The sequence below is a fragment of the Eutrema salsugineum genome, unplaced genomic scaffold, assembly GCF_000478725.1.
Source record: "Eutrema salsugineum unplaced genomic scaffold, Eutsalg1_0 scaffold_6, whole genome shotgun sequence".
NCBI classification, from domain to species: Eukaryota; Viridiplantae; Streptophyta; class Magnoliopsida; order Brassicales; family Brassicaceae; genus Eutrema; species Eutrema salsugineum.
In genome coordinates, this window is record NW_006256547.1 from 2,428,959 (window position 1) to 2,452,583 (window position 23,625).

The window sequence follows — 23,625 nt, forward strand, 5'->3', positions numbered from 1 at the left end:
AAAACCGATTTGATAACAATTGAATCTCTAATTGGCAAAGTTTCAACTAATTGCGTTCAAGCCCCGTGATTGCTTTATTATATATCATGTACATGGAAACAATCCGAATATTATTGATTTCTTATAGAGCCAAAAAAACTTATTTTGTTAAACAGTTTATTAAGTCTAAACAATGACGATACACAAGAATATGAAAACAAAGCATATTTACTGAAACCACTAGTTAATCATCATCGAGATCAAAATGCATATGTTCTTCTAACGGTTCTGGTTTGGTCCGGAAATTGAGAAATCTCTGACTCGAATCATCAGAGGAAGACTGGTTAACTGTTGTTTTCACCTCCATACAGTCTCGTCTGCATCCTGGAAAATCGCATTGTGATGTTCAATTAGGCACTGCACAACCTCGACCGCACCAAAATCAACTTGAACAATATCATCTAGAGGGATCGATGAAGATGCATCTACACCTTCTCCTTCATCTGTAACCATTAAAGATAAAACATAATTACCATAATGGAACTCTGTTTCAATGGTAAAAGTATTAAATCTCTGTGTTTCTTGGTTTACCTGAGAGCAAGTCCCATGGAGAAGCAGTTTCAAAGTCGTTGCTTTTCTTAGGACTCCTCGATGGGCGTCTCCAATATTCCCGATAAGACTCAGGCCTCTTGTCTTCTCGCCACATGATCACGGGAGCCATTTCCATGGCTAGGCTGTGTGAATCCATCTGTCCAAATGCAAGAAAATGATTCTCAATCATCAGATCGCATACCAATTGCATATATCTATCTGATTTTATGTTATACGATAAGCTATGCTCTTACCTTGTTAAGTAGAGATTTCTGGCTCACACGAAGCAACAACGCAGTGATGAACTCAAGTGTATTATAGTTCACGTTGGAAAGCTTCTGGAGTGACTTTCTCAATCTGTTTACGCTCGACCTTGCATCTTTGATTTCATTATAAAGCTCAAAAGTAGTTAGTGGTGTCGGAAGGCTCGCAAGATAGTATTTCATGAGTGCAGCGACATCAACTGGATTCACGCCTTCAGGTATTGACGAGCTGGGATCTGTCAAACAAGTGATTCATTTAACACAAATTCTCCCTGAGCCCCATAAGAGTCGAAAAGAAAACTTGTTAGAAATTATTGGTTACCTTGATTGTAAGCAGAAACCAATTGTTGGATCAACTTTTTGTCTCCTTCGGCTTTGAACAAGCTCGGTGAATTAAGCCCTGAGAAGAAGAAATATCACATTGATAGCACCGTATGAGAAGGTATAAGCTATAATAGCATTACGGGCACGATTGGTTGGAATATTTTTACCTGTTAATATAAGATAATCAGCGCATTTAATCAGTATAAATGGAACAGGCCTGCTTGAATCCTGCCGCTGGACAGTGACCTCAATCGCAACACCAAACACTGAGCACAAAGAAACAAAAAAAAGTTCTTTTTGATAAGCCGAGCAGCACACAACTCTCTATCAAAGAATCCATTGAATTTCTGATAAACCAGTATTTACCATCTGAGCTGGCAACTCCCTGCAGTTTTATAAAGAACAAATTTTAGAGACCAAACTCAAATCAACAGCTAGAATCAAATCTACTAAAGCTCAAATACCTTCTGCCATCTTTCAATATCCGTCAAAAGGGTCTTGCTCTTTTGCGCAGTCTTTTTTGCCGCCTACAGAGAAAACGAAGATCAAAGAAGTTAGAAATTGAAGAGACATCTATTCTTGTCGAGTAAGTTCAAGAAGTTATTTGACTATATACCTCTTCCACTTTGATCTTTCCAACGGAAACTTTTTCCTTTGTCTCAGTTATACCCTTCCTGACCAATGTCCCGGTTGTGGCAGCAGCAGTTATAAGGTGTTCTTGCACGGCATGTCTAGTTGCAGGCTCCTGAAGAATTGCCCACCGGCTTTTGAACAACGACCCAACTCGTTCTGCAACATCAGCAACATTCACTTTCGCATCCTTAGCGACTTCCCCGACAAAACTACCAGCTGATTGCCTGGCTTCCCTAAGCTTCGTTCCTATATCAACAAAAAACTATAGTAAGACTTCCACCACAAATACAACACACACACACACACAGACAGAGAATAACGACATTAGCATAGAGATGATCTAACCTGATGAAGAAAAGAATCCACTAGTCCTCTCCTGCCATTGTTGTGAGATGAGAGAAGGCATTTTCCAATACCAATCACTTCAAACAAATTCCTGCTGGATCAAGAAACAAATGGCTTCATATACTTAACATTCGTTATTCTTAGCAAATTTATGCTTAAATTCATTCGATTCTGGCACAAACTTCTAAGCGGTATATTCATCGAAAATCATCAGCTTCAATCCAATCATATACAATTTCTACAGAAGGAACAATTCGTAAACTCCATTTCATCTATCTAATACAGAAAACCAAAACCTTAAAACTCTCCAACTAATATCAAATTCGGACCCTCCCAGACCTTGACTACCAACATCAACGATGAAATGAATTTCTTGAGAAAGAAAAAAACCCAGGTCTTTACCTGCAAAAGGATATAACTTTTTAAGAACACAGACCCTAACCTATATTCTCTAATCAATCGAGGACAACCAAAAGAAAAATTTCACAAAGCAATCGATCATCAAACCTTAAAAAAACCCCAGAAAATTGAGATAGTTGATGATCGTATCGAACCCCAATCCCTTGATACGATCAGAGACGACGACGAGAGTCACGGAGTCAGCGATTAGATGAAAAAGTAAATTGATCGCTCCAGGAGAACAAAAGGTTGCACCTTTTTTATTTTCCCCTGGAGCAGAGAAAATAAAAAAGGAGAACAAACAGAAACGAAAAAAAAATGCCGGCTTTGAATTTTCGAAAAAAAGAGTCTTCCTTTCGAGATTTTGATTTTCTTTGCAAATACAGATATTCTCCGTCACAGGCTGGTGACGGTAACAAATGTTCTGTTGGTGCCACTGTGGGATTATTTCACTCAGAGAATAATCAACATCTAATCATTTTCCAGTCTTTCCTTGATAATTTGTTAATTACTTTTAAAATTATTTACTTGTCCTTTGTCTTCTTTTATTATTGCAAATGAGTGATACTAGTTTTACAACTTAGCCCCTTGATGTCTAACGGTTTAGCCTTTTAGGATAGTGAAATAAATAAATAAAAACTAAATCTGCAGGATAAAGTTAATAAAAAAAGGCCATAAAAATTATCATTATGCTTAGATGTAAAAATGAAAAAAGAAATGTTAAATCCATAAATTTACTAAGAAATTACATTAATCTCATTGCAAATAGCTTATAGTTATCCATACCATTATTGAGTTTGATGTTACTTTTCGAGCGAATGCTCTGTTTTTGGTTTTGTAACAGAGCAACTCCGATTTTCTCTTCAATAAATGCAATTTCTAAGACGGCCAAAAAAAAAAAAGTTGAAAAAGTATGGGATTGACTTGTCTACGCGATAAATAAATATTTCTTCACATATATTTCTTCTTTCTATCCACTGTCGATTTCTCATTAGCCAAACAAGAACCAAAAATTCCACACTCAAGTCCAAAACAAACACTCCAATGGTCCAACAAGTTTGTCTACCTTGAAACTCATCACCCTTTAGCGGATAGACTAAAAAGTCTACCTTCTTTAAAAAGACTAATTCTTTGGCCAATTCTTCAGATTTACAACTTGAAAATTTTCTTTTCTGATCAAAATATCACTTGTGTTACGTCTGATTGTCTCTATATGTGAACATGGGAGAAGACGAAGAAGAAACAAGAAAAGGAGCCATGGCTGCATCAGACTCTGGTGGGAAGATAACTTATTTTGTGGTGGCTTCATGTATCATGGCCGCCATGGGAGGTGTCATCTTCGGCTACGACATCGGTGTTTCAGGTTTACATATACAATTATAGTTATGAGTTTATGAGTGTTTCAAATCCAATTTCTATGCTTCTATTCGCATTTACAGAAAAAAAAGTTTTATCAAATGTTTGTTAAAGAAAGCATTTTTTTCCATAAAATACCTAGATAAACTATAAACATAAACGCCAATACATAAAGGAGAGTTCTCCATCTGGCTTGCATTTCACGGTTACGTTTACAATCAACCCAAAAAAAAAATTGCTTAAGATACTAAATCTTCATATACAACAAACTAGAAGTAAACGCAAGCAAAAACCGAACTCATACTCTATGGATGATTAAACAAGAAGGTTTCTTAATTAAAACTGTGTTAGAGTTAATATGCAAATCATGTAATGATCAACGTATAGGTGGAGTGATGTCAATGGGGCCGTTTCTGAAAAGATTTTTTCCAAAAGTGTATAAACTAGAAGAAGAAGATAGAATAAGAAGCAGAAGCAATAACAGCAAGAACCACTATTGCCTCTTCAACAGCCAACTTCTTACGTCCTTCACGTCTTCTCTCTACGTTTCTGGCTTCGTCTCTTGTCTCTTGGCTTCGTCGGTGACTCGTTCCTTCGGTCGCAAGCCCTCTATATTCCTCGGCGGCGTGGCCTTTCTTGCCGGCTCTGCTCTCGGCGGCTCTGCTCAGAACGTTGCTATGCTCCTCGTTGCGCGTCTCTTACTCGGCGTAGGAGTTGGATTCGCAAATCAGGTGACAAACACAAGAGCTGATCATTGTGTTTGTCTCAATATGAATTTGGATGTTTTTTTTCATTTGTCTGGCTTCTCCTCCTTTCACAGTCGGTTCCTCTGTATCTCTCCGAGATGGCACCGGCCAAATACAGAGGAGCAATCAGCAATGGTTTCCAGCTCTGCATCGGAATAGGATTTCTAACTGCGAATTTCACCAACTACGAAACTCAAAAGATCAAAGACGGCTACGGTTGGAGAATCTCTTTGGCCACAACCGCTATTCCGGCTTCAGTCCTCACGTTAGGCTCTGTTTTTCTCCCGGAAACGCCCAACAGTATCATACAAACCACCGGCGACATTCGCAAGGCCGAGCTCATGCTCCGACGAATCCGTGGAACAAACGACGTTCAAGACGAGCTTACCGATCTCGTCGAGGCAAGTTCTGAGTCAAGCTCAAGCTCAAACTCAAACGCACACAAAATGTTTTTGAAATTGCTACAGAGAAAATACAGGCCTGAGTTAGTGATGGCTTTGATGATACCTATTTTTCAGCAAGTTACGGGTATTAATGTCGTCGCTTTCTACGCACCGGTTTTGTTTCGAACCGTCGGTTTCGGAGAGAGCGGTTCACTGATGTCGACACTCGTGACCGGGATTGTGGGAACAGCTTCGACGTTCTTATCGATGTTCGTGGTGGACAGAATCGGTAGAAAGACTCTGTTTTTGGTCGGAGGGTTACAGATGCTTGTGTCTCAAGTTATCATTGGTGTGACCATCATGGTGGCTGAGGCTCACGGCGGAGTGATCGGGGAAGGATACGGTTACGCCGTTTTGGTTTTGGTATGTGTCTACGTGGCGGGGTTTGGTTGGTCGTGGGGTCCACTAGGGTGGCTTGTACCGAGCGAGATCTTTCCTCTGGAGATAAGATCGGCGGCGCAGAGTGTGACGGTGGCTGTGAGTTTTGTGTTCACTTTCGCGGTGGCTCAAAGCGTACCGCCGATGCTGTGCAAGTTCCGAGCAGGGATTTTCTTCTTTTACGGTGGGTGGGTGGTGGTGATGACGGTCGCTGTGCAGCTGTTTTTGCCGGAGACTAAGAATGTTCCGATCGAGAAGGTGGCTGGACTTTGGGAGAAGCATTGGTTCTGGAGGAGGATGACGAGTAAGCGTGATATCCAAGAAACCGACTTTCTTGGGTCTTCTTAGTAGGAAATAATCCACAAACATAAATCTCTATGATATGGTGATGTGAAATGCATGATTTAATAAACTGTGCATACACATAAAAAGATAAACTAATTACTTACAGTATGTGTATAATTTAAATCAATTTTTCTATTTACTATCCAAATCGATTAAACTAAATTTAAATCAATTTTTCTATTTACTTTCCAAATCGATTAAACTAACACCCTAAAATATTTCCGAAATCCTTACATTTCACCCCTGTACTTTAGATGCTCTATGTGTAGAGTTTGACTTTTGAGGTGTGTTTTGTACATGTATGAAAATTAACGTGGTGACAATGTAATAACTAAAAGTTAAAGGACAAAGATGGGAAAAGTAAATTTAGTTAGGAGGAAGAGAACAGAGGGGGTCATTGAAAGTGGCTGCATTGACTCTTCATCACTCGTGTCTTCAAGCGTCTGGACATCTGTCACCTCGTCTGTATCTCCCAAGCTTCTCGAATTTTCAACGAATTCCCGTAAAAAATCTCATCTTTCGTCTAAGTCCTGCCGAGTCCTCGAGTTTTTCGTTGTCTACACGTGGCGACGCGTTTGCTGTAAAAGCTCTGAGTACACTCCCAGTGGAGGATTCGCCGGAAAAGAAGATGGTGAAAGGGATTAGGGTTTACGAGCATGGCGGTACTGAGGTGAGTAAAGTTTCGATTTTGAAATTCCGGGTCGGATTTGGGTCATTCTAAGCAGATTAGGTTGTGATTGTGTCTTTGTATGGTTCTATGATTAGAACTGAAATGATTAGGGATTCACTACCACCTTCAGCTCCATAACACTAACAACCTCCCAGAACAGAGAAACTGGACCTAATAAAACTTGTGATCTGATGTAGAAACTTGTGATCGTTACTCACGTTCTACATGATCTGTATTCTCAGTACTTAATTGCATTTTTGTTTGTAATTGGAAGGTTCTGAAATGGGAAGATGTGGAAGTAGGGGAACCAAAGGATGGGGAGATACGAGTGAAGAACAAGGCAATCGGGCTCAACTTCATTGATATTTACTACAGAAAAGGTGTTTACAAGCCGTCTTCTATGCCCTTTACACCAGGTTCTGCTCTCTACAACCTAAGTTTTACAAACAAACAACAAAATTGAGGAAAAGGAAAAGGAAGTATATTTTTTTTTTGTGTGCCAATTTCTGTTCATAGGTATGGAGGCTGTTGGAGAGGTGGTAGCTGTTGGGTCAGGATTGACTGGCAGAAAGATCGGTGATCTCGTTAAGATCGGTGATCTCGTTGCTTATGCTGGAAATCCGATGGGTGCGTATGCAGAGGAACAAATCCTTCCAGCAGATAAAGTGGTTCCTGTTCCTTCATCTATGGATCCTATCGTCGCAGCATCAATCATGCTCAAGGGTATGACTGCACAGTTTCTTCTTCGCCGTTGCTTCAAGGTTCGTTTTTGATTTTACCTATTTCTGCCTTTTCCATTGAAAGGTTGGAAATTTCATTTAGTGTAAGAGCTCTTCAGTATATGACTCAAAGGTACTATTTGTATTTGGAAAGGTCGAACCTGGACACACGATCCTTGTCCATGCTGCAGCTGGTGGAGTTGGATCTCTATTGTGTCAATGGGCAAATGCGCTTGGAGCCACTGTCATTGGAACTGTCTCGACCAATGAAAAAGCGGCTCAAGCCAAAGAAGATGGATGCCACCATGTTATTATGTACAAGAACGAGGATTTTGTTTCTCGTGTCAATGACATTACATCAGGCAAAGGAGTCGATGTTGTTTATGACTCGGTGGGAAAAGACACCTTTAAGGTAAAAATTTCACGAAGACCCGTCCATATCACTTATGTTCTATGTTGGGTTTCGAATTTCTCATTGTGAAAATTTTCATGGGTTTCCAAAGGGATCATTAGCGTGTTTGAAGAACCGTGGATACATGGTGAGCTTTGGACAATCCTCGGGGTCTCCTGATCCGGTTCCATTATCTGATCTTGCTCCAAAGTCGCTCTTCTTGACAAGACCTTCCATGATGCAATACAATGAAACTCGAGACGAGCTATTGGAGTGTGCAGGGGAGGTTTTCGCCAATGTTGCTTCCGGCGTCATAAGGGCTCGTGTAAACCACACGTACCCGTTGTCTCGGGTCGCTGAGGCTCACGCAGACCTTGAGAACAGGATAACATCTGGCTCCGTTGTGCTCTTGCCGTGAAAACTTTTTATTTATCTTTCAATAAGGGCAATGAGATTCCTTTGTAATGGAAATATGTGAAATGTACTATGTAGACCTGGAAGACAGTTTGAGAATACAGAGGAAAAGGGAACTTTGATTGAAAAATAAAATGAAGGGGCCAAAACGAAAATATATATAAGTATGAGGAGATAAACCGAGATTTTTCGCAACAATGGACACGGAATCTTCTCAAAAACCGAATCTCCGATTAGAAAGAATTCTTCTTAGATACGAGAAGTTCGTTGTGGATATCAACAATTGATTAGATTCTAATTCATCGCGAGATCAAAAAGATGGTGCTTTCGCAAAAGCTTCATGAAGCATTTAAAGGCACGGTGGAGAGGATCACAGGTCCTCGTACGATATCGGCGTTCAAGGAGAAGGGAGTACTCAGCGTCAGCGAGTTCGTACTCGCCGGCGATAATCTCGTCTCCAAGTGCCCTACCTGGTCCTGGTTAGCTCCAATTCTGAGTTTTTATTGGAGAATATGAAAACAAAGATGCGAATATAAATTTTCAGCTACCAATTTGTAAGCCGTAAACTTGATCGTTCGAGGGATATGGGGAAATGGGTCTCTCTGGGTTTGAGGATAAATCTAATGGCTTTTGATTACTTTTATACAGTTTTGTGAGACTGTGATGGGATCAATCAAAACTATGACTTTTTCTGAATGTCTGTGACATATTGGGTTTTGCGCTTTGTTACAAGACTTCTGTTCAATCCGTTTACGATATACATCTTCTCTTGATGTTTAAGTTAAGCTTTGACATAATAAATTTTCCTTTAAACTTAGGGAATCTGGTGACCCAAGCAAAAGGAAGCCGTACTTGCCATCCGACAAACAGTTTTTGATTACTAGAAATGGTAAATTTAAAATCTTTTTAGAGCTGCTTTTCTGTTAGTTAGCTTCATAGTTTATGGATGCTTGCACACTCCGTTGTTAAGTTTATGGCTTTTCCATCGGTCGACAGTACCTTGTCTACGGAGAGCTGCATCTGTGGCAGAGGAATATGAAGCTGCTGGAGGTGAAGTGTTGGTTGATGATGAAGATAACGATGGTTGGCTGGCGACACATGGGAAACCGAAAGGTGGGATTTTTGTATTGACTATTGAGAGATAAGTGCCTCTGGAAGTCACTTTTTCTCCCATTTAACATTTTGTCTTTATATTTGCCACAGATAAAGGCAAAGAAGATGAAAACTTGCCATCCATGGATGCCTTGGAAATAAATGAGAAGAATGCTATACAATCAATACCTACGTATTTTGGAGGTGAGGAGGAGGAAGAAGATATTCCAGACATGGAAGAGTTTGATGAAGCTGACAATGTGGTAGAAAATGATCCGGTGAGTTGTTTTTTTCTCTTATACTTCAACTATATCATGTGTCTTTGTTATTGCTCTCTTGGAAAAATGCATTTGCAAGTGTTCTAGGAATTTGGAACAAACTTGAATAAGTTATGATTTGAATGGATTTAATTGGAAGCATACTTCCGTTTTTCATCTTTCTTGGTTTACCAGTAGTTGTATTAAAAAAAGATTAAAATTCTCTTCCTTGAGTCAGGCAACTCTTCAGTCAACTTATCTTGTGGCTCATGAACCTGATGATGATAACATTCTCCGCACTCGAACATATGATGTCAGCATAACGTAAGTACCCTGCGCTTCTTTCATACCCAAAGAATGTCTTGCTTTCACATCTAGATACAACTCTCATACTTTTGGCTCAGATCCTTAGTAATAGGCAAACTCATAATTCTTCGCTTTGGTCCAGGTATGATAAGTATTACCAAACTCCTCGTGTTTGGCTAACCGGTTATGATGAGGTCTGCATCTTATTCATAGCTGTTTCGTTATTTTCTTTCATCTTAACACTCTTGGATTTTTATTGCTTGTTTATGTTTCCTGTTATCTAATTAACTAATTATAAACGGTGATGTATCTATCTTGTAGTCAAGGATGCTGCTGCAACCTGAACTTGTAATGGAAGATGTAAGCCAAGACCATGCTCGTAAAACGGTAAAAAGAAAGACGAATCTCAACTTGCATTAGATAAATTTTTGTAAATCAACAAAGTTTTCTTCGCTTTTGTCCTCTAAATCCGATCAATGTAGTAGATTAATTGTGCGATCCTCTGTTTAAAAAAAAAAAAAATATATATATATATATACAGGTCACAATTGAAGATCATCCACACTTGCCTGGGAAACATGCTTCAGTCCATCCATGTCGACATGGAGCTGTTATGAAGAAAATCATTGATGTATTAATGTCGCGCGGAGTAGAACCTGAAGTTGACAAGTAAGTGGTTTTATTGCAAATAACTCTTATAGTTCAGTGGGCCTTGCTGGTTACACCATTGCTATTTTGTCAGGTACCTCTTCCTGTTCTTGAAGTTCATGGCATCAGTTATTCCAACAATCGAGTATGATTACACAATGGACTTTGATCTCGGTAGCTCAAGCACATAATACCAGGTGAGATCTCCTTACCGTCTATTTATTTCCTTCATATACATAATTACGTACTTGGTAATCTGGTACACAAGCTTATATCTTAAACTTTGATACGCATTCGCTTTTGGTGTTTTACTAGATTTTATACAAACATGTGCTCGTGAATCCAAGAAGGCAAGAAGCAATCACACTGGTCTCATGGATGGCTTGGTGGCTCTGCACTGTACATAAAACAGGGTCACCTCTTTCTTTTCTGTTTAAAAGAAACTGTAAGGTGTTGTGTTTTAATCACTTGTTCATTTGATGTTTACGCCAGTGAATAGTAATTTGTGACGATACTCAGAAAACGAGTATTTGATCAGTCGCTGTAGTTTAAAAAACAAAATTTGGGAATGTACCTCTGTTCGTATAATTAATCTAGTGTGTTTGATACACTCTTTCTTTGGAGAAGTTGAACTTTATATTTCAAATGACATACGTACATTGTTCTTGAAATTACTGCTTTCTTATTACATTAGAGTAGCACATGTATCACCATAATTCTGCCGCGGTTTTCAGCTGCAGAGATCGCACTTACAATTGTAACGCAGGCCCTGAAATGTGAGATCATTGTTTGGCCAGTATCGTGTACTGAATCCTTTGTGAAAACTTCCTATCTAGCTCTTGTGACACGAGTTACTAAAACGATAAGCAGGACAAGGACGGTGAGCAGAACCGTTGATTGTAGCTTCTCCATCACTGGTGCAGCACCTGTGGCTAACACAACCGTCTCATCTCCAGGAACACCAGCATTGAAGAGGTCAGTGACATACTTTGTGACTCTCTCCATTGCGTCCATGATTTTGATGGCACTTCTCTCAAACAACCTCCTTATGAAACTCGCATCTGAAACAGAGTCTTCTTTGGACGCTTCAGCTGCGTTATAAAATGAAGGAAAACTCTTTACATAATCATCGGTTAGAAGAAACCAGTGATCTTAGTTTTTTCTTACCGTTGGTTATGAGCTCTCGGACAACCTCATTGTTCATCACCGCGTCCCAAACAGCCCTGTCTGAAGCCAATGACATAACCATTCTCTGCAACAACAAACACACCAATGCCTATCTTAGTCATTTTGTGTTTTTTTTCCCTAGCTATAAAACCTGAAGTACAGCCATAAAGACAGAGAACCTGAACTGATGGGTCGGTCTGAAACATATGAAAGGCGTCATAGAATCTGTCCAGCATATAAGGCTGTACAAGTCTGGTATTGTAGAGCTGCAATGGAGGCTCAATCCAATCTACAAACTCCGACTCTGAAACTTGGTCTTTATCATCATCATCGAACATCCTAATTATGAGTTATTTCAGTCAATACCGTCAAAAGAAAAACTTTTACTTCCAAATATTCACAATAACTCACAGTTGAAGCGCAGAGAAAGCATTCTCAACTTCGTCAATTTCCGGAGCTTTATCCTTAATTACATCAGCCTCTCTTTTTACAGCCTCTCTTTCTACAGCCACCCAGTCAAAGTCCTCCTCCTCCTCCTCACCGTTGGATCGAGAATCAATCACCGGCTCAGATGATGAAACGGCGAGGACACTCTCCGATGTGGAGGAGATCGAGGACGAGGAAATTGACGGTGAGGGAGGAGGAGAAGAGGATATGAATGGTTTCTGATTGCCGAGACTGATCACTGTAACAGAATCAGCTTCTTCGAAAGTATTCAGCTCCTCTCCGCCGCCGTCGGCGATTATGATGTCCATTTCGCGGCCGTCACTTTTCTTGCTCGGGAAGCCGGCAACGGAGCTTACTTATTACAGAGCTTAAAAATGGAATAGTTATTACATTTCTTATTTACATTATTTCTGTTAGAAGCCTCATACTTTTCCGTTTTTCTAAATCAGCCCTGTACTTGTATGATTTGAATAAACAAAACCTATGACCTTTAAAATCGTACTTTTAAACCCGATTCAAGGCTAAGTGTCAGAAGGTGTAGGCAGAAGTTCCTATCTCTGTCTATTCAAGTCCTTCCAAATGTTGTTTTCCAAGAAAGGAGAAAAACTAGTGTTATAAACAGGCTGTATATGGAATCGTTGAAAAAAGAAGTCCTTTTAGCTTTGTTTTCAATATATGGCAGGCCAGAGAAAATGCATAACTTTCTTGGCATGCGATTATCAGCAAAATGAAACTTCGAATTTATCTGACTAAAGCCTTGAATGTGTTGTTAAGAGCTGTTGTATTTTTGGCATTTGTATCGAGTTATCACATGTATGCTAACGATACTTGTTCTTCTTTTTTTTTTTCTTTTTCTTGATTGGCTAATACAGTTTGTCGATGGATTTAATCTATTTTCAAGATTACGATCATGCTGACTCATAAATCAAGAATCCAGTTTATGGCCTTGGTTGTTTCCTTGAAACTGATTAATAACCGGATATACATGGTTAAAGACTTGAACTTAAAGTAACAACTCTCCAAGTCTTTGGACTCAAGATATGTATACATTCAGGAAAACAAATACATTGCAGCATTCATCCAAACAATCAGTTATGACAAAGTAAAACAACAAAAGACTAAGATCTTTAATCAGAACTTTCAGATTTATTTTGGCCCAGTCAATAGACCTATTGGTAATATTTATATAACCAATTTATAGAAGAAGAGCAATTAAGAATAAAATTCCACTGTGGTTATAGAAAAAGAAAAGGTTAATGGGCATATGGGCTGTCCTCCAATTTTTTCCCGATTTCACCCCATAATCATAACATTTTATTTTAAAATGGGGGAAATAAAAAAGGAAAAGACAAGATTTCGAAATGAAAAAAAAATGATGATTAGAATTGTTGATTTAGGATCCCGTGGGAATACTCATCTCTTTCAAAAAAGTAGATCATCTATTTTCCTTGAACAAAATGATTACACGTTTTGATAAAATAATTCTGTTTGTTTGTTTCATTGGTTCTACCATCTAATCTGCTTAACAACTTTGAAAACGTTATGGAATTTTATAGTTAATGGTATATAATGCATTATTATCACTTTAATTGTGCTCATAACTTCAAGCTAAAGCATCTCTTTGCCCACAACACATATGACAAAATCAAAGATGGGCCATGCCTATTTAATGTGTTCAAATTAAATGTGTTTTTTGTTCTATAAGATACTCTTTGTGATTTTAATTATGCCAATAACAGAAACTAAATTAACAAACCTTTTCCATAGATCCAAAAGGAGAATTGCATGGTTAGTGGGGATGATCAGACTACTTAAACTATCGACAAAAGTGACATATAATTTGGCTTCATGTGAGCAATATGGAAATTAATCATTCTTTTAATTCTGATGAGGTTGACAAAATTTGATTCTTTTCAACCAGCTAAGCAAATGTGTTTATTATTTTCTTTTTTCTTGTGCAACTGCAAATGTGTTTGTTTATTCATGTTACGAAAAATGTACACATTCCAAAAATGAACTGAATAAGGTCTAGGGCAAAAAAGTTACGAATTAAATACTTTTTTCATCTAGTGTTCACGAATTATTTTTATTGAAAAAATACGTATTTTCTTAGATTATGAGTGTAATTTTTGAATATGATGCATGTTGAATGTTCTTGTAGTCGTACAAATTGAACTGTTTATCTGAAATAGTTAGTCTTTTCTCTGAAATAGTTAGTTCTAAAGGAATAAGAGATTAAGGCTCATTTGGATTTTAGAGCATTATTTATAGTATATTAATAATTTAAGAATATGATTTTTGAATAAGAGATTAGATGATAATCATTTCTTTTGAACTTGAAAACAAAATCCAAAAGTGTCATAACAAATTAACAATTGCCAGATACAATACTAACGGTGGTATTTCAAAAATAAAATTAAATATAAAAGTAATCACATTTGAGATATATACATATATTGGAATGGCCTCACTCCCATCAATCGTTTTCTTTCCACTCTTTATTTCACCTCTTTGTTTACTTTTGAAGAATGTTCAATTCTTTCATCATTCTCTTGTGGAAACTTTTATTATGATTGTTCCTCTCGTTTCTACTTTTTTTTTGTCTTGTCCTTCCAAATTTAATAGTTTTCCTCTAAATTGATATAGTTACATATACAAACAAAAAATAACTTGAATACGATTACTCTGTTACAAATTTTTAATATCGATAGGATATCCAGATAAAATATTTATGTCTAACTCGATTCTAAGAACTAAACTTGTATTCTAACCATCCCCAGTAGTGGAAAAGCATTCGTTATTCTGTAAGAATATTGCCAATATAAATACACCATGAAATTGCGACCAAATTGAGCTCTTAACACAAACTATTTATAAAAAAACAATTACCAGCATTAAAAGTTCTCCATTAAAGTATCAATACTGATTTATCAACAGTCGTTTAAGATTTTAACGGTACCATAGATGAATAGGTTTTTAACGATAACTCAATTCATACGAAAACATTAGATCCAACTTTGAAGTATAACCTCGATTCTCAATTCATACAAAAACAAAACCCCCAGTCTTTTTAAAGTGTGACATAAGATAATACATATTATAAAGTTAGAACCCTACATTTAATCTTTTAGTCAACCTCTAAATCTAAGAACATATTTATACATTGCAAAATCTAATTCTCTTGATTGTCTTACTATGTATATATCCATAGGAGTACAGTTGGGGGTAACATCGTCATCTTGTAAAAGGCAAAACATCACACTGTTGTTGCGAAAAAGACACGCGTGACAAAAAAACACTAACAAAAGAGAAATCAAACGACGCATGCCTCTATACAATTATTTTCATTATTGCTCTCTATTTATTTTCATAAAACATCCAGATAATTTAGGACCTTTGGTTCTGTTGGACGAGTTTGTAAAACGTATATCATTCTACTTCAAGATTACATTCTAGATATAGGCTACAAAAGTCATTTGAAAAGAAAATATAAACTTCACCATTACTAACTTTTAACTTCATCATATCCAGTTAAAAAAAACTTGTAATTTCATATAATCATTATGCCAAATATAGATAGGCTATATTTAAGCTTCGTCCATCATTTATTTATTTACGAGAGTCGAATAGTTTTATATTTTGTTTAAAAGATAAAAATCATCCATACCAATGTTTAACATCTACAACCATCACATAAATTTTTGATGCAAAATAGAATATACTAATGTATAGCATTTATGCTTACCGCTCACGTAAGAGATATTGAAGATCATATATCGGCGATAATACCAGATAATTATCTTTAACAAAAAATAATACCAGATAATTAGTTGAGGAATAATGATGATAATTTTCGAACTTTAGGGATGATCGAATGAATTTGAGATATTATTGGCAAAAAAAAGAGAGAGTAAATGTGAGATATTTATTTCACCTCAACCTTGATGATGAAAAGTGTATCCTATAATGGCAAGCAACCATCATGATATGGACCTTATGCCCTTAAGTCAATTTCTACAAAATAATATATTTTTTTTTCGAGTTTGTGTGTTTTTTAGTAATGAAAAGAAAATAATAAGAAAAGGCATCGTGACCAAAAAAATAAATATATAAGATAAGAAAATGAAAAAGGCATAGTTTGGATTTCATAACAGTATTTGATATTCAAATGAGACAAAATATTTTCTAGTAGAATAGGACCATGTGATTGATATAATATAAGGATTGCATGAAAAAATGTTACAAGTAGTGAATATATATATATATATATATATGTTCATGTTCAAATGATGAATCTATAATTACAGTATTTGTAAATCAAAGAATGCTTGAGAACTAATAAAAAATAGTGAACGAATTGTTGAAGGGTTTATCATGTAATCTAAATGGACAATGCTCTAGTTTTCTCACTACTAGTCGTTGAATGTTTTAAATGGTAAAATTCAAAATTTTCCCATACGTTCTTGAAATGAATGAGAATTTCGGTTCGAGATGCTTAACTTATAATACATTAACCAATTGAAAAGTAAGTATGGACTCTAGATTAGATAAATTGGTTATAGAATCTTGAATCTTTTGGGCGCCAGAATTGGTGTTCGAAAAAGTTATAGTTACTGTATATGTATTTTTATTTTTTATGATAAAAGAATTTCGCATATAATAAATAGTGATGGCTTTGAGAGTTAGTGGAGATACAGAAGAATTTAGCTTTATTGGATCCTGTGAGTGACTGAGATAAATACAGCCCACTTTCGGTTATATATATATATATATATATATATATGTATTGTGTATCTATGTATGTAGTATTTGTGTATTTGCATATACATACCATCAAACATTCAAATTGTCTGCAAAAGGTTTTTAAAAAGAAAACCAAAGTGGAAAAACAAATCTTAAAGAGGAGAAGAAAAGATACAAGCAAACTAAATAATAGGGTTTTAATATGAGTGGCATGGTGATTTGGTTTCTGATTTTCAAAGATCTCCACCGAAAATCAAATATTTTACGTATAAACATGATATTGGATTAATTAATCGAAAACAAAACCCCTCAAAAGAAATATTTCGAGCGTTTTCCTTTTAGTCGTAAAATGTGTACTGTAGACTATACAGTATAGTTGTATAGCCGGTTTAGTTCTTTTTTTTATCATATAAATAACATTTTTTTTTTGCCTTAATACAAATAACATTGTTTTGTGGTTCAGAATCATGAAAAATGCATAAATGCCTAAATGGTTTATAATATCAGCATAGAAAATTCGAAACCGCGTTGATAAAAGTTGTAACTATATAGCAATTTGCTCAACAATTACATCGGTTTTTTTTTTTACAAGTAGAAATGTACAATTCTAACTGGATTCATGAATATTAGTGGTTTATGTATGACATAACAGAATGCTCTTTACCTTTGGATCATAATTTTTTTTTAAAAAGTACCCAACAAACAAACAAAAAAAAAGAACAAGTATTAAAATACGAAGTAAGTAGTTTCCTAAAAGTAAGTAAAGTAAAAGAAGAGTGGAAAATGGATGAGTTCGTCTTTTCTTTTCTTCCCCACACAAACCATAATGCCTCAACCAACAAAAGCCAGACCATTAGACGCACTCCACAATCATCACCTTCATCATGACTTCTTCTCTTCTCCTTCATCATCTTCTTCAAACCCTTATATCCACCATTGTTAACCCTAAAACCTTTCTCAACTTCACCACACTCCATCTCACTGTTTCGTCCCTTTCTTTCTAATAAAGCCATGAACAAGAACACCTCTCCTTCTCTTGTTCATCTCGTTCTCCTTCTTTCTCTTCTTCCTTTCTTCGCTTTATCTTCCTTAGCGCTCAAGGTTTCACCTCAACTCTTGTCTCTCATTTCCCTCACGACATCTCTCTCTGGCTCTCCCTCTGCCTTTCAAGACTGGAAACTCCCTGTTGCAACAACCACTGATGGTCAAAACGACGCCGTTTGGTGTTCTTGGTCCGGTGTCGTCTGTGACAATGCAACGGCTCAAGTGATTTCCCTTGGCCTCTCTCACCGGAACCTCACGGGTCGTCTTCCTCAACAAATTCGCTACTTGTCCAGCTTACTCTACTTGAATCTCAGTGGGAATTCCTTGGATGGTTCCTTTCCGACTTTTCTATTTGATCTCACCAAACTCACTACACTTGACATCAGCCACAATTCCTTCGACTCGAGTTTCCCTCCCGGAATCTCCAAGCTCAAGTTCTTAAAGGTTCTCAATGCGTTCAGCAACAACTTCGAAGGTCTGTTGCCTAGTGACGTGGCTCGTCTTCGTTTCTTGGAAGAGCTTAACCTTGGCGGGAGTTACTTCGAAGGAGAGATTCCTGCCGCTTACGGTGGTTTACAGAGATTGAAGTTTATTCATTTGGCCGGAAATGTTCTCGGAGGTGATTTACCTCCGAGATTGGGGCTCTTACCGGAGCTCCAACACATCGAGATCGGTTATAATTTGTTTACTGGAAACATACCCTCACAGTTTTCTTTACTCACAAATCTCAAGTACTTGGACGTTTCCAATTGCAGCCTCTCTGGCTCTCTGCCACAAGAACTCGGAAATCTCACCAAGCTCGAGACTTTGTTTATTTTCCAAAACGGTTTCACAGGCGAAATTCCACAGAGTTATAGCAACTTGAGAGCTCTAAAGTCTCTAGATTTGTCGAGTAATCAGCTTTCTGGTAGCATCCCATCAGGCTTCTCGAGCTTGAAGAACCTCACATGGCTTAGCTTAATCAGCAATAACCTCTCAGGTCAAGTCCCTGAAGGAATCGGCGAGCTCCCGGAGCTAACCACATTGCTTCTATGGAACAATAACTTCACCGGAGTTTTGCCGCAGAGGCTTGGATCAAACGGAAAGCTCGTGACAATGGATGTCTCTAACAATTCCTTCACAGGCACGATCCCTCCTTCTCTCTGCCATGGAAACAAGCTATACAAGCTCATCCTCTTCTCCAACATGTTCGAAGGTGAGTTGCCAAAGAGCTTAACAAGCTGCGATTCTCTGTGGAGGTTTCGCACTCAGAACAATCGATTAAACGGCACGATTCCGCTCGGATTCGGCTCTCTGCGAAACCTCACTTTCGTCGATTTGAGCAACAACAGATTCACCGACAAAATCCCGGCGGATTTCGCCGCCGCTCCTGTTCTTCAGTACTTGAATCTCTCCAGCAACTCCTTCAACAGCCGATTGCCGGAGAATATATGGAGAGCCCCGAATCTACAGATCTTCTCAGCGAGTTTCAGCGATTTGATCGGCGAAATCCCTAATTACGTTGGATGCAAAAGCTTCTACAGGATCGAGCTGCAAGGAAACTCTCTCAACGGGACGATCCCTTGGGACATAGGACACTGCGAGAAGCTCCTCTGTTTGAATCTCAGTCGAAATCATTTCTCCGGGATCATCCCTTGGGAGATTTCGACGCTTCCGTCGATCGCCGACGTAGATCTTTCTCATAATCTCCTGACGGGAACAATCCCTTCCGATTTCGGAAGCTCCAAGACTATCACGACCTTCAATGTCTCCTACAATCAGCTAATCGGTCCAATCCCAAGCGGCTCCTTCGCGCATCTGAACCCTTCGTTCTTCTCTTCAAACGAAGGTCTCTGCGGAGATGCCGTCGCGAGACCTTGCAACTCCGACACGGCAAGGGAATCGGATCTCGACGCTCATCATAACGAGCAGCGACCGAAGAAAACCGCCGGAGCTATTGTTTGGATAATGGCGGCGGCGATTGGGGTCGGATTCTTCGTCCTCGTCGCTGCCACTCGATGTTTCCAGAAAAGCTACGGAAGCAGCAGAGTCGACGGTGGACGAGGCGGCGGAGAGATAGGACCGTGGAAACTAACCGCTTTCCAGAGGCTGAATTTCACGGCGGATGACGTTGTGGAGTGTCTATCGAAGACGGATAACATCCTCGGAATGGGATCTACCGGAACAGTCTACAAGGCGGAGATGCCTAACGGAGAGATAATCGCCGTGAAAAAGCTCTGGGGGAAAAACAAAGAGAACGGCAAGATCCGACGGCGGAAGAGCGGCGTATTAGCGGAGGTCGATGTCTTGGGGAACGTACGGCACCGGAACATCGTACGTCTCCTCGGTTGCTGCACGAATCGAGAGTGTACGATGCTTTTATACGAATACATGCCTAATGGAAGCCTTGACGATCTCCTTCACGGTGGCGATAAAACGACGAACGCGGCGGCGGAATGGACGGCGTTGTACCAGATCGCGATCGGAGTCGCTCAGGGGATCTGTTACCTTCACCATGACTGTGATCCAGTGATCGTGCATCGCGACCTGAAACCTAGCAATATACTCCTCGACGCCGATTTCGAGGCGCGCGTGGCGGATTTCGGCGTCGCGAAGTTGGTTCAAACCGACGAGTCCATGTCCGTCGTTGCCGGATCGTACGGATACATTGCACCAGGTACCCTCGACTTTTCTCTTTATTACTTAATTTAACCCCAACTTTTAAAATTACATTCTTCTCTTTTTTGTCCGTTTGTTAAAACATTCTTTTTGTTGGATTGACAACCTCTGACTATATTTCTACTTTTTGTTTTTTGGTGTCCTGCACAGAGTATGCATACACACTGCAAGTGGATAAAAAGAGTGATATCTACAGTTACGGAGTGATTTTGCTAGAAATCATCACCGGAAAAAGATCGGTGGAACCGGAATTTGGAGAAGGAAACAGTATTGTGGATTGGGTTAGATCAAAGGTGAAGACGAAGGAAGACGTAGAGCAAGTTCTAGATAAAAGCATGGGTAGGTCGTGTAGTCTCATAAGAGAAGAGATGAAACAAATGTTGAGAATCGCATTGTTATGTACGAGTCGTAATCCAACAGATCGGCCACCGATGAGAGATGTGTTGTTGATTCTTCAAGAGGCAAAGCCGAAGAGGAAGACAGTAGGTGATAATGTGATCGTTCTCGGTAATGTTAGTGATGTTAGTTTTGAAAATGGTGGTGATGTTGTTAAGTGTCAAAAGATCGGGGCGTGATTGTTAATAGATCTTCGTATCTTATGTTCTATGTAATTGTAGAATTTTTTGAAGATTGTTATGGTATATATGAGTGTGTTTTTGCTTCTTTTTTTTTTTTTTGACGGCGTTCTTAATCGTTATATGAGTGAAATGTTTTGATATTGTCTGGGAGGATCAAGCTCCTACGTTGTTCGGGTAGCAGAGTAATTAGAGATATTTTGTTTGAACATTGAAGAGAGTGACATTAGAGAGATTTTTGTTTGAACTCTCAGGTCCTACTAAAATAACATTTGTAGACATTACACAGTTTACACTCCAGGTGCAACAACTTAGGAAACACAGAATGGTGGCAACGTCAAACATCAAGACTCGATAATTTTGGAGAGTAATGTTTGATTGTTTGAAACATGAATTTTTGTCCTTGCGTCTACATTAACGTTTGCATATTGATATCTTATATATGTTTTCCCAAAAAACACAAAAGATTAGTTTTCTTAGATCAAATATCATTTGTAAATTATTAGCATGTGTTTTTGTTTCACATATACTGTAATTTGCAAAATCATATACTTAAAAAAACATATTTAGTTTATTTTCGATGATTTCAAATAGACCATTTGTGTTCCTTAAAATATATTTAAGAAACACAGATGCAAATAAATAATCAGATTATAAGTCAATAGACAATAGAATGACATTGCCGTTTAACGAACCATTCTTACTTATCTTTAATCGTATTCCTATATCTATCAATTGAAATACGAATAATAAGGCAAATGGAAATAGCTTAATTAATATTGGAATAAATAGTGATACGACTAAAGATAAATAAGGATAGTGCGTTAATTACACAAATGTTACCTTTGAATAGAAGATGAGATTTTAACATGTTGACATAAATGTAACGAAAAATTCAAACTACGACTCCATTGTTTCCATTTAACGTATTCTATTCTTATTTATCTTTAGTCGTATTCCTGTTTATTTTTATTACGTTATTTCCTTTTACATCAATATTCCGATAGATATATTTGGAATGAATATCTTTGACTTGGGTTAGTCAAACAAAACATAATTTTCCGGTAAACATAATTTTTTGGTTGCATAAGGAGATATTTTAACTACCTGTTTTCAAAATTAAAACATAATTTATTTAGGATGAATGTTGAGTTTTGTTTTTTTAATAACACAATATGATGTATAGTCTTTTATCAGGTAGATTTCTCTACGTGACATACTGACATTGTATCTCTGCATCAGTAAATCCATATTTGAATTCGGTACTCCGAATTAATATTTCGATTTAAACAGTTTTTCAAAGAAAGACTTCTCAATAAGCGATTTTATGAAAATAGAACATAAGCTCTAACAAAACTTTTATTAATATAGGAGAAATCAACTAAAAAAGGGTAAAACAACATAAAATTAGAAGACAAAAACAATACAAAAACATAGAGAGCATAGTTCATCCAAATCGCTTAATCACCCAAATACCACCGTTCATAGGTTGAAGACGACTAACAAAGCATAGACGAACTTTAATTACTTGGTTTAAGAAACAAATAATGAACCTTCTTGTGACCACCAAGTGCTTGACCAGACTCAAACACTCTGTCACAAATATCACACTTGTAATGTCGTCGAACCACTAGCCCATTTTCCGGTTTCACGGCTTGGTCATTCTTCTCGCAAAGCTTCAATCGTTTGTTTCTGTGGCTCGTTCGATGACCGCCTAATGCCTGATACGAACGTAAAACTTTTCCACATGTATCACACTTATATTTCTTCTTACACTTTTTCTCTGTCTCTACCTTATACGTTTCATCACCATCATCAACATCACCACCATCATCATCATCATCATCATCGTGGTCTTCTGCTATGGTTCCCACATTTGAAGTGAGAAGATTAGCAACATGCTCATATTTTTCTTTTCCTTTTTGAGTTGATACCAAACGTCGATCAATAGCTTTTGGCTTCTGACAATTTTCTGGCCTCTTCCCTTCAGACATCGCTACAAGACATAAAGCACCTTCTTCGTCAGTTAAACAGCTGTCAGACTCTGACGAATCTTCTAAATCCACAACGACCTTTCTCTTGCCAGTTATTTGACGTTGTCCACCTTCTTCTGTCTTAAGATCTGGTTTCGGACAAGCGCCAACTTCAGTGCTAGTGTGGACAGATCTCATCAAAACTGTTTCGAGAGGTCGTCTAAACTTTGCTCCGAGTTTGTTGGATGTTTGTTGTGATGGAATGGTCGAGCCAGTTGCTGATTCTGCGTTTGATGCAGAGAGTTTCTGAGTGTGAGATCTCATGTGACCTCCTAAAGCTCTTCCATTTGGGAATGATATCTTGCATACTTGACAGGTTTTCGTTTCTTTTAGAAGTGAATACATCATTATGATGAAAAAGAAACAAGGGAAAAAGAAAAAACAAGAGATTATTTTTGGGGGTTAAAGATTTTGATTGCTTTTTTCTGCGAGAAGTGTTTCTTTGAATTTGTTGCTATGTGATTTTGTGTCGATGGGAGGTATATATAGCTGCAGAGAGTGAGGATAACTTGAGTACGTACAGAATTCTATTCAAAAGGAGTTAACTACTTAACATAAGTGTTTGGTGCAATATGCTCTTACAATTATTTACTAGCTAATCTTTTTTCTTATATTATTACAGCATAATACAAAATTTATGGCGTTCTTATATACGGTAG

The 23,625-nt window shown here is 37.8% G+C and overlaps 7 protein-coding genes across 8 annotated transcripts; 4 read left to right on the top strand and 3 right to left on the bottom strand.

Moving 5' to 3' along the window:
• Positions 1-89: 89 nt before the first annotated feature.
• LOC18011708 (uncharacterized Rho GTPase-activating protein At5g61530) lies at positions 90-2,891 on the bottom strand. Of its 2 annotated transcripts, none has more exons than XM_024151601.1 (10): positions 2,643-2,891; positions 2,136-2,229; positions 1,774-2,036; positions 1,622-1,684; positions 1,524-1,542; positions 1,325-1,423; positions 1,156-1,233; positions 825-1,069; positions 571-727; positions 90-482 (listed from the first exon to the last, which is right to left on the bottom strand). In XM_024151601.1, exons 2-10 carry the CDS (start codon positions 2,194-2,196, stop codon positions 337-339), a joined length of 1,131 nt encoding a protein of 376 aa, XP_024007369.1. In that variant the 5' UTR covers positions 2,197-2,229; positions 2,643-2,891; the 3' UTR covers positions 90-336. The 2 variants fall into 2 exon arrangements, with proteins under 2 accessions (XP_024007369.1, XP_006394495.1); XM_006394433.2 differs by having other exon boundaries at positions 2,136-2,226; positions 2,643-2,890.
• Positions 2,892-3,604: 713 nt separating this feature from the next.
• LOC18011709 (sugar transport protein 3) lies at positions 3,605-5,995 on the top strand. The gene is made up of 3 exons (XM_006394434.2): positions 3,605-3,897; positions 4,278-4,621; positions 4,711-5,995. Exons 1-3 carry the CDS (start codon positions 3,756-3,758, stop codon positions 5,803-5,805), a joined length of 1,581 nt encoding a protein of 526 aa, XP_006394496.1. The 5' UTR covers positions 3,605-3,755; the 3' UTR covers positions 5,806-5,995.
• Positions 5,996-6,057: 62 nt separating this feature from the next.
• On the top strand, positions 6,058-8,118 carry LOC18011555 (quinone oxidoreductase). The gene is made up of 5 exons (XM_006394435.2): positions 6,058-6,472; positions 6,747-6,888; positions 6,989-7,233; positions 7,346-7,603; positions 7,695-8,118. Exons 1-5 carry the CDS (start codon positions 6,431-6,433, stop codon positions 7,998-8,000), a joined length of 993 nt encoding a protein of 330 aa, XP_006394497.1. The 5' UTR covers positions 6,058-6,430; the 3' UTR covers positions 8,001-8,118.
• A 71-nt stretch (positions 8,119-8,189) lies between these two features.
• On the top strand, positions 8,190-10,909 carry LOC18011556 (autophagy-related protein 3). The gene is made up of 10 exons (XM_006394436.2): positions 8,190-8,475; positions 8,815-8,885; positions 8,993-9,109; positions 9,200-9,366; positions 9,584-9,669; positions 9,794-9,845; positions 9,973-10,038; positions 10,193-10,320; positions 10,394-10,496; positions 10,615-10,909. The coding sequence occupies exons 1-9, from the start codon at positions 8,315-8,317 to the stop codon at positions 10,488-10,490; spliced, it is 945 nt and encodes a 314-aa protein (XP_006394498.1). The 5' UTR covers positions 8,190-8,314; the 3' UTR covers positions 10,491-10,496; positions 10,615-10,909.
• An 18-nt stretch (positions 10,910-10,927) lies between these two features.
• On the bottom strand, positions 10,928-12,265 carry LOC18011674. Its single transcript, XM_006394437.2, has 4 exons — positions 11,878-12,265; positions 11,646-11,805; positions 11,467-11,551; positions 10,928-11,390 (listed from the first exon to the last, which is right to left on the bottom strand). Exons 1-4 carry the CDS (start codon positions 12,219-12,221, stop codon positions 11,128-11,130), a joined length of 852 nt encoding a protein of 283 aa, XP_006394499.1. The 5' UTR covers positions 12,222-12,265; the 3' UTR covers positions 10,928-11,127.
• A 5,162-nt stretch (positions 12,266-17,427) lies between these two features.
• On the top strand, positions 17,428-21,016 carry LOC18011548 (leucine-rich repeat receptor-like protein kinase TDR). The gene is made up of 2 exons (XM_006394438.2): positions 17,428-20,356; positions 20,509-21,016. Exons 1-2 carry the CDS (start codon positions 17,668-17,670, stop codon positions 20,931-20,933), a joined length of 3,114 nt encoding a protein of 1,037 aa, XP_006394500.1. The 5' UTR covers positions 17,428-17,667; the 3' UTR covers positions 20,934-21,016.
• A 1,437-nt stretch (positions 21,017-22,453) lies between these two features.
• LOC18011549 (zinc finger protein ZAT1) lies at positions 22,454-23,311 on the bottom strand. Its single transcript, XM_006394439.2, has one exon. It carries the CDS (start codon positions 23,309-23,311, stop codon positions 22,454-22,456), a length of 858 nt encoding a protein of 285 aa, XP_006394501.2.
• Positions 23,312-23,625: the final 314 nt, after the last annotated feature.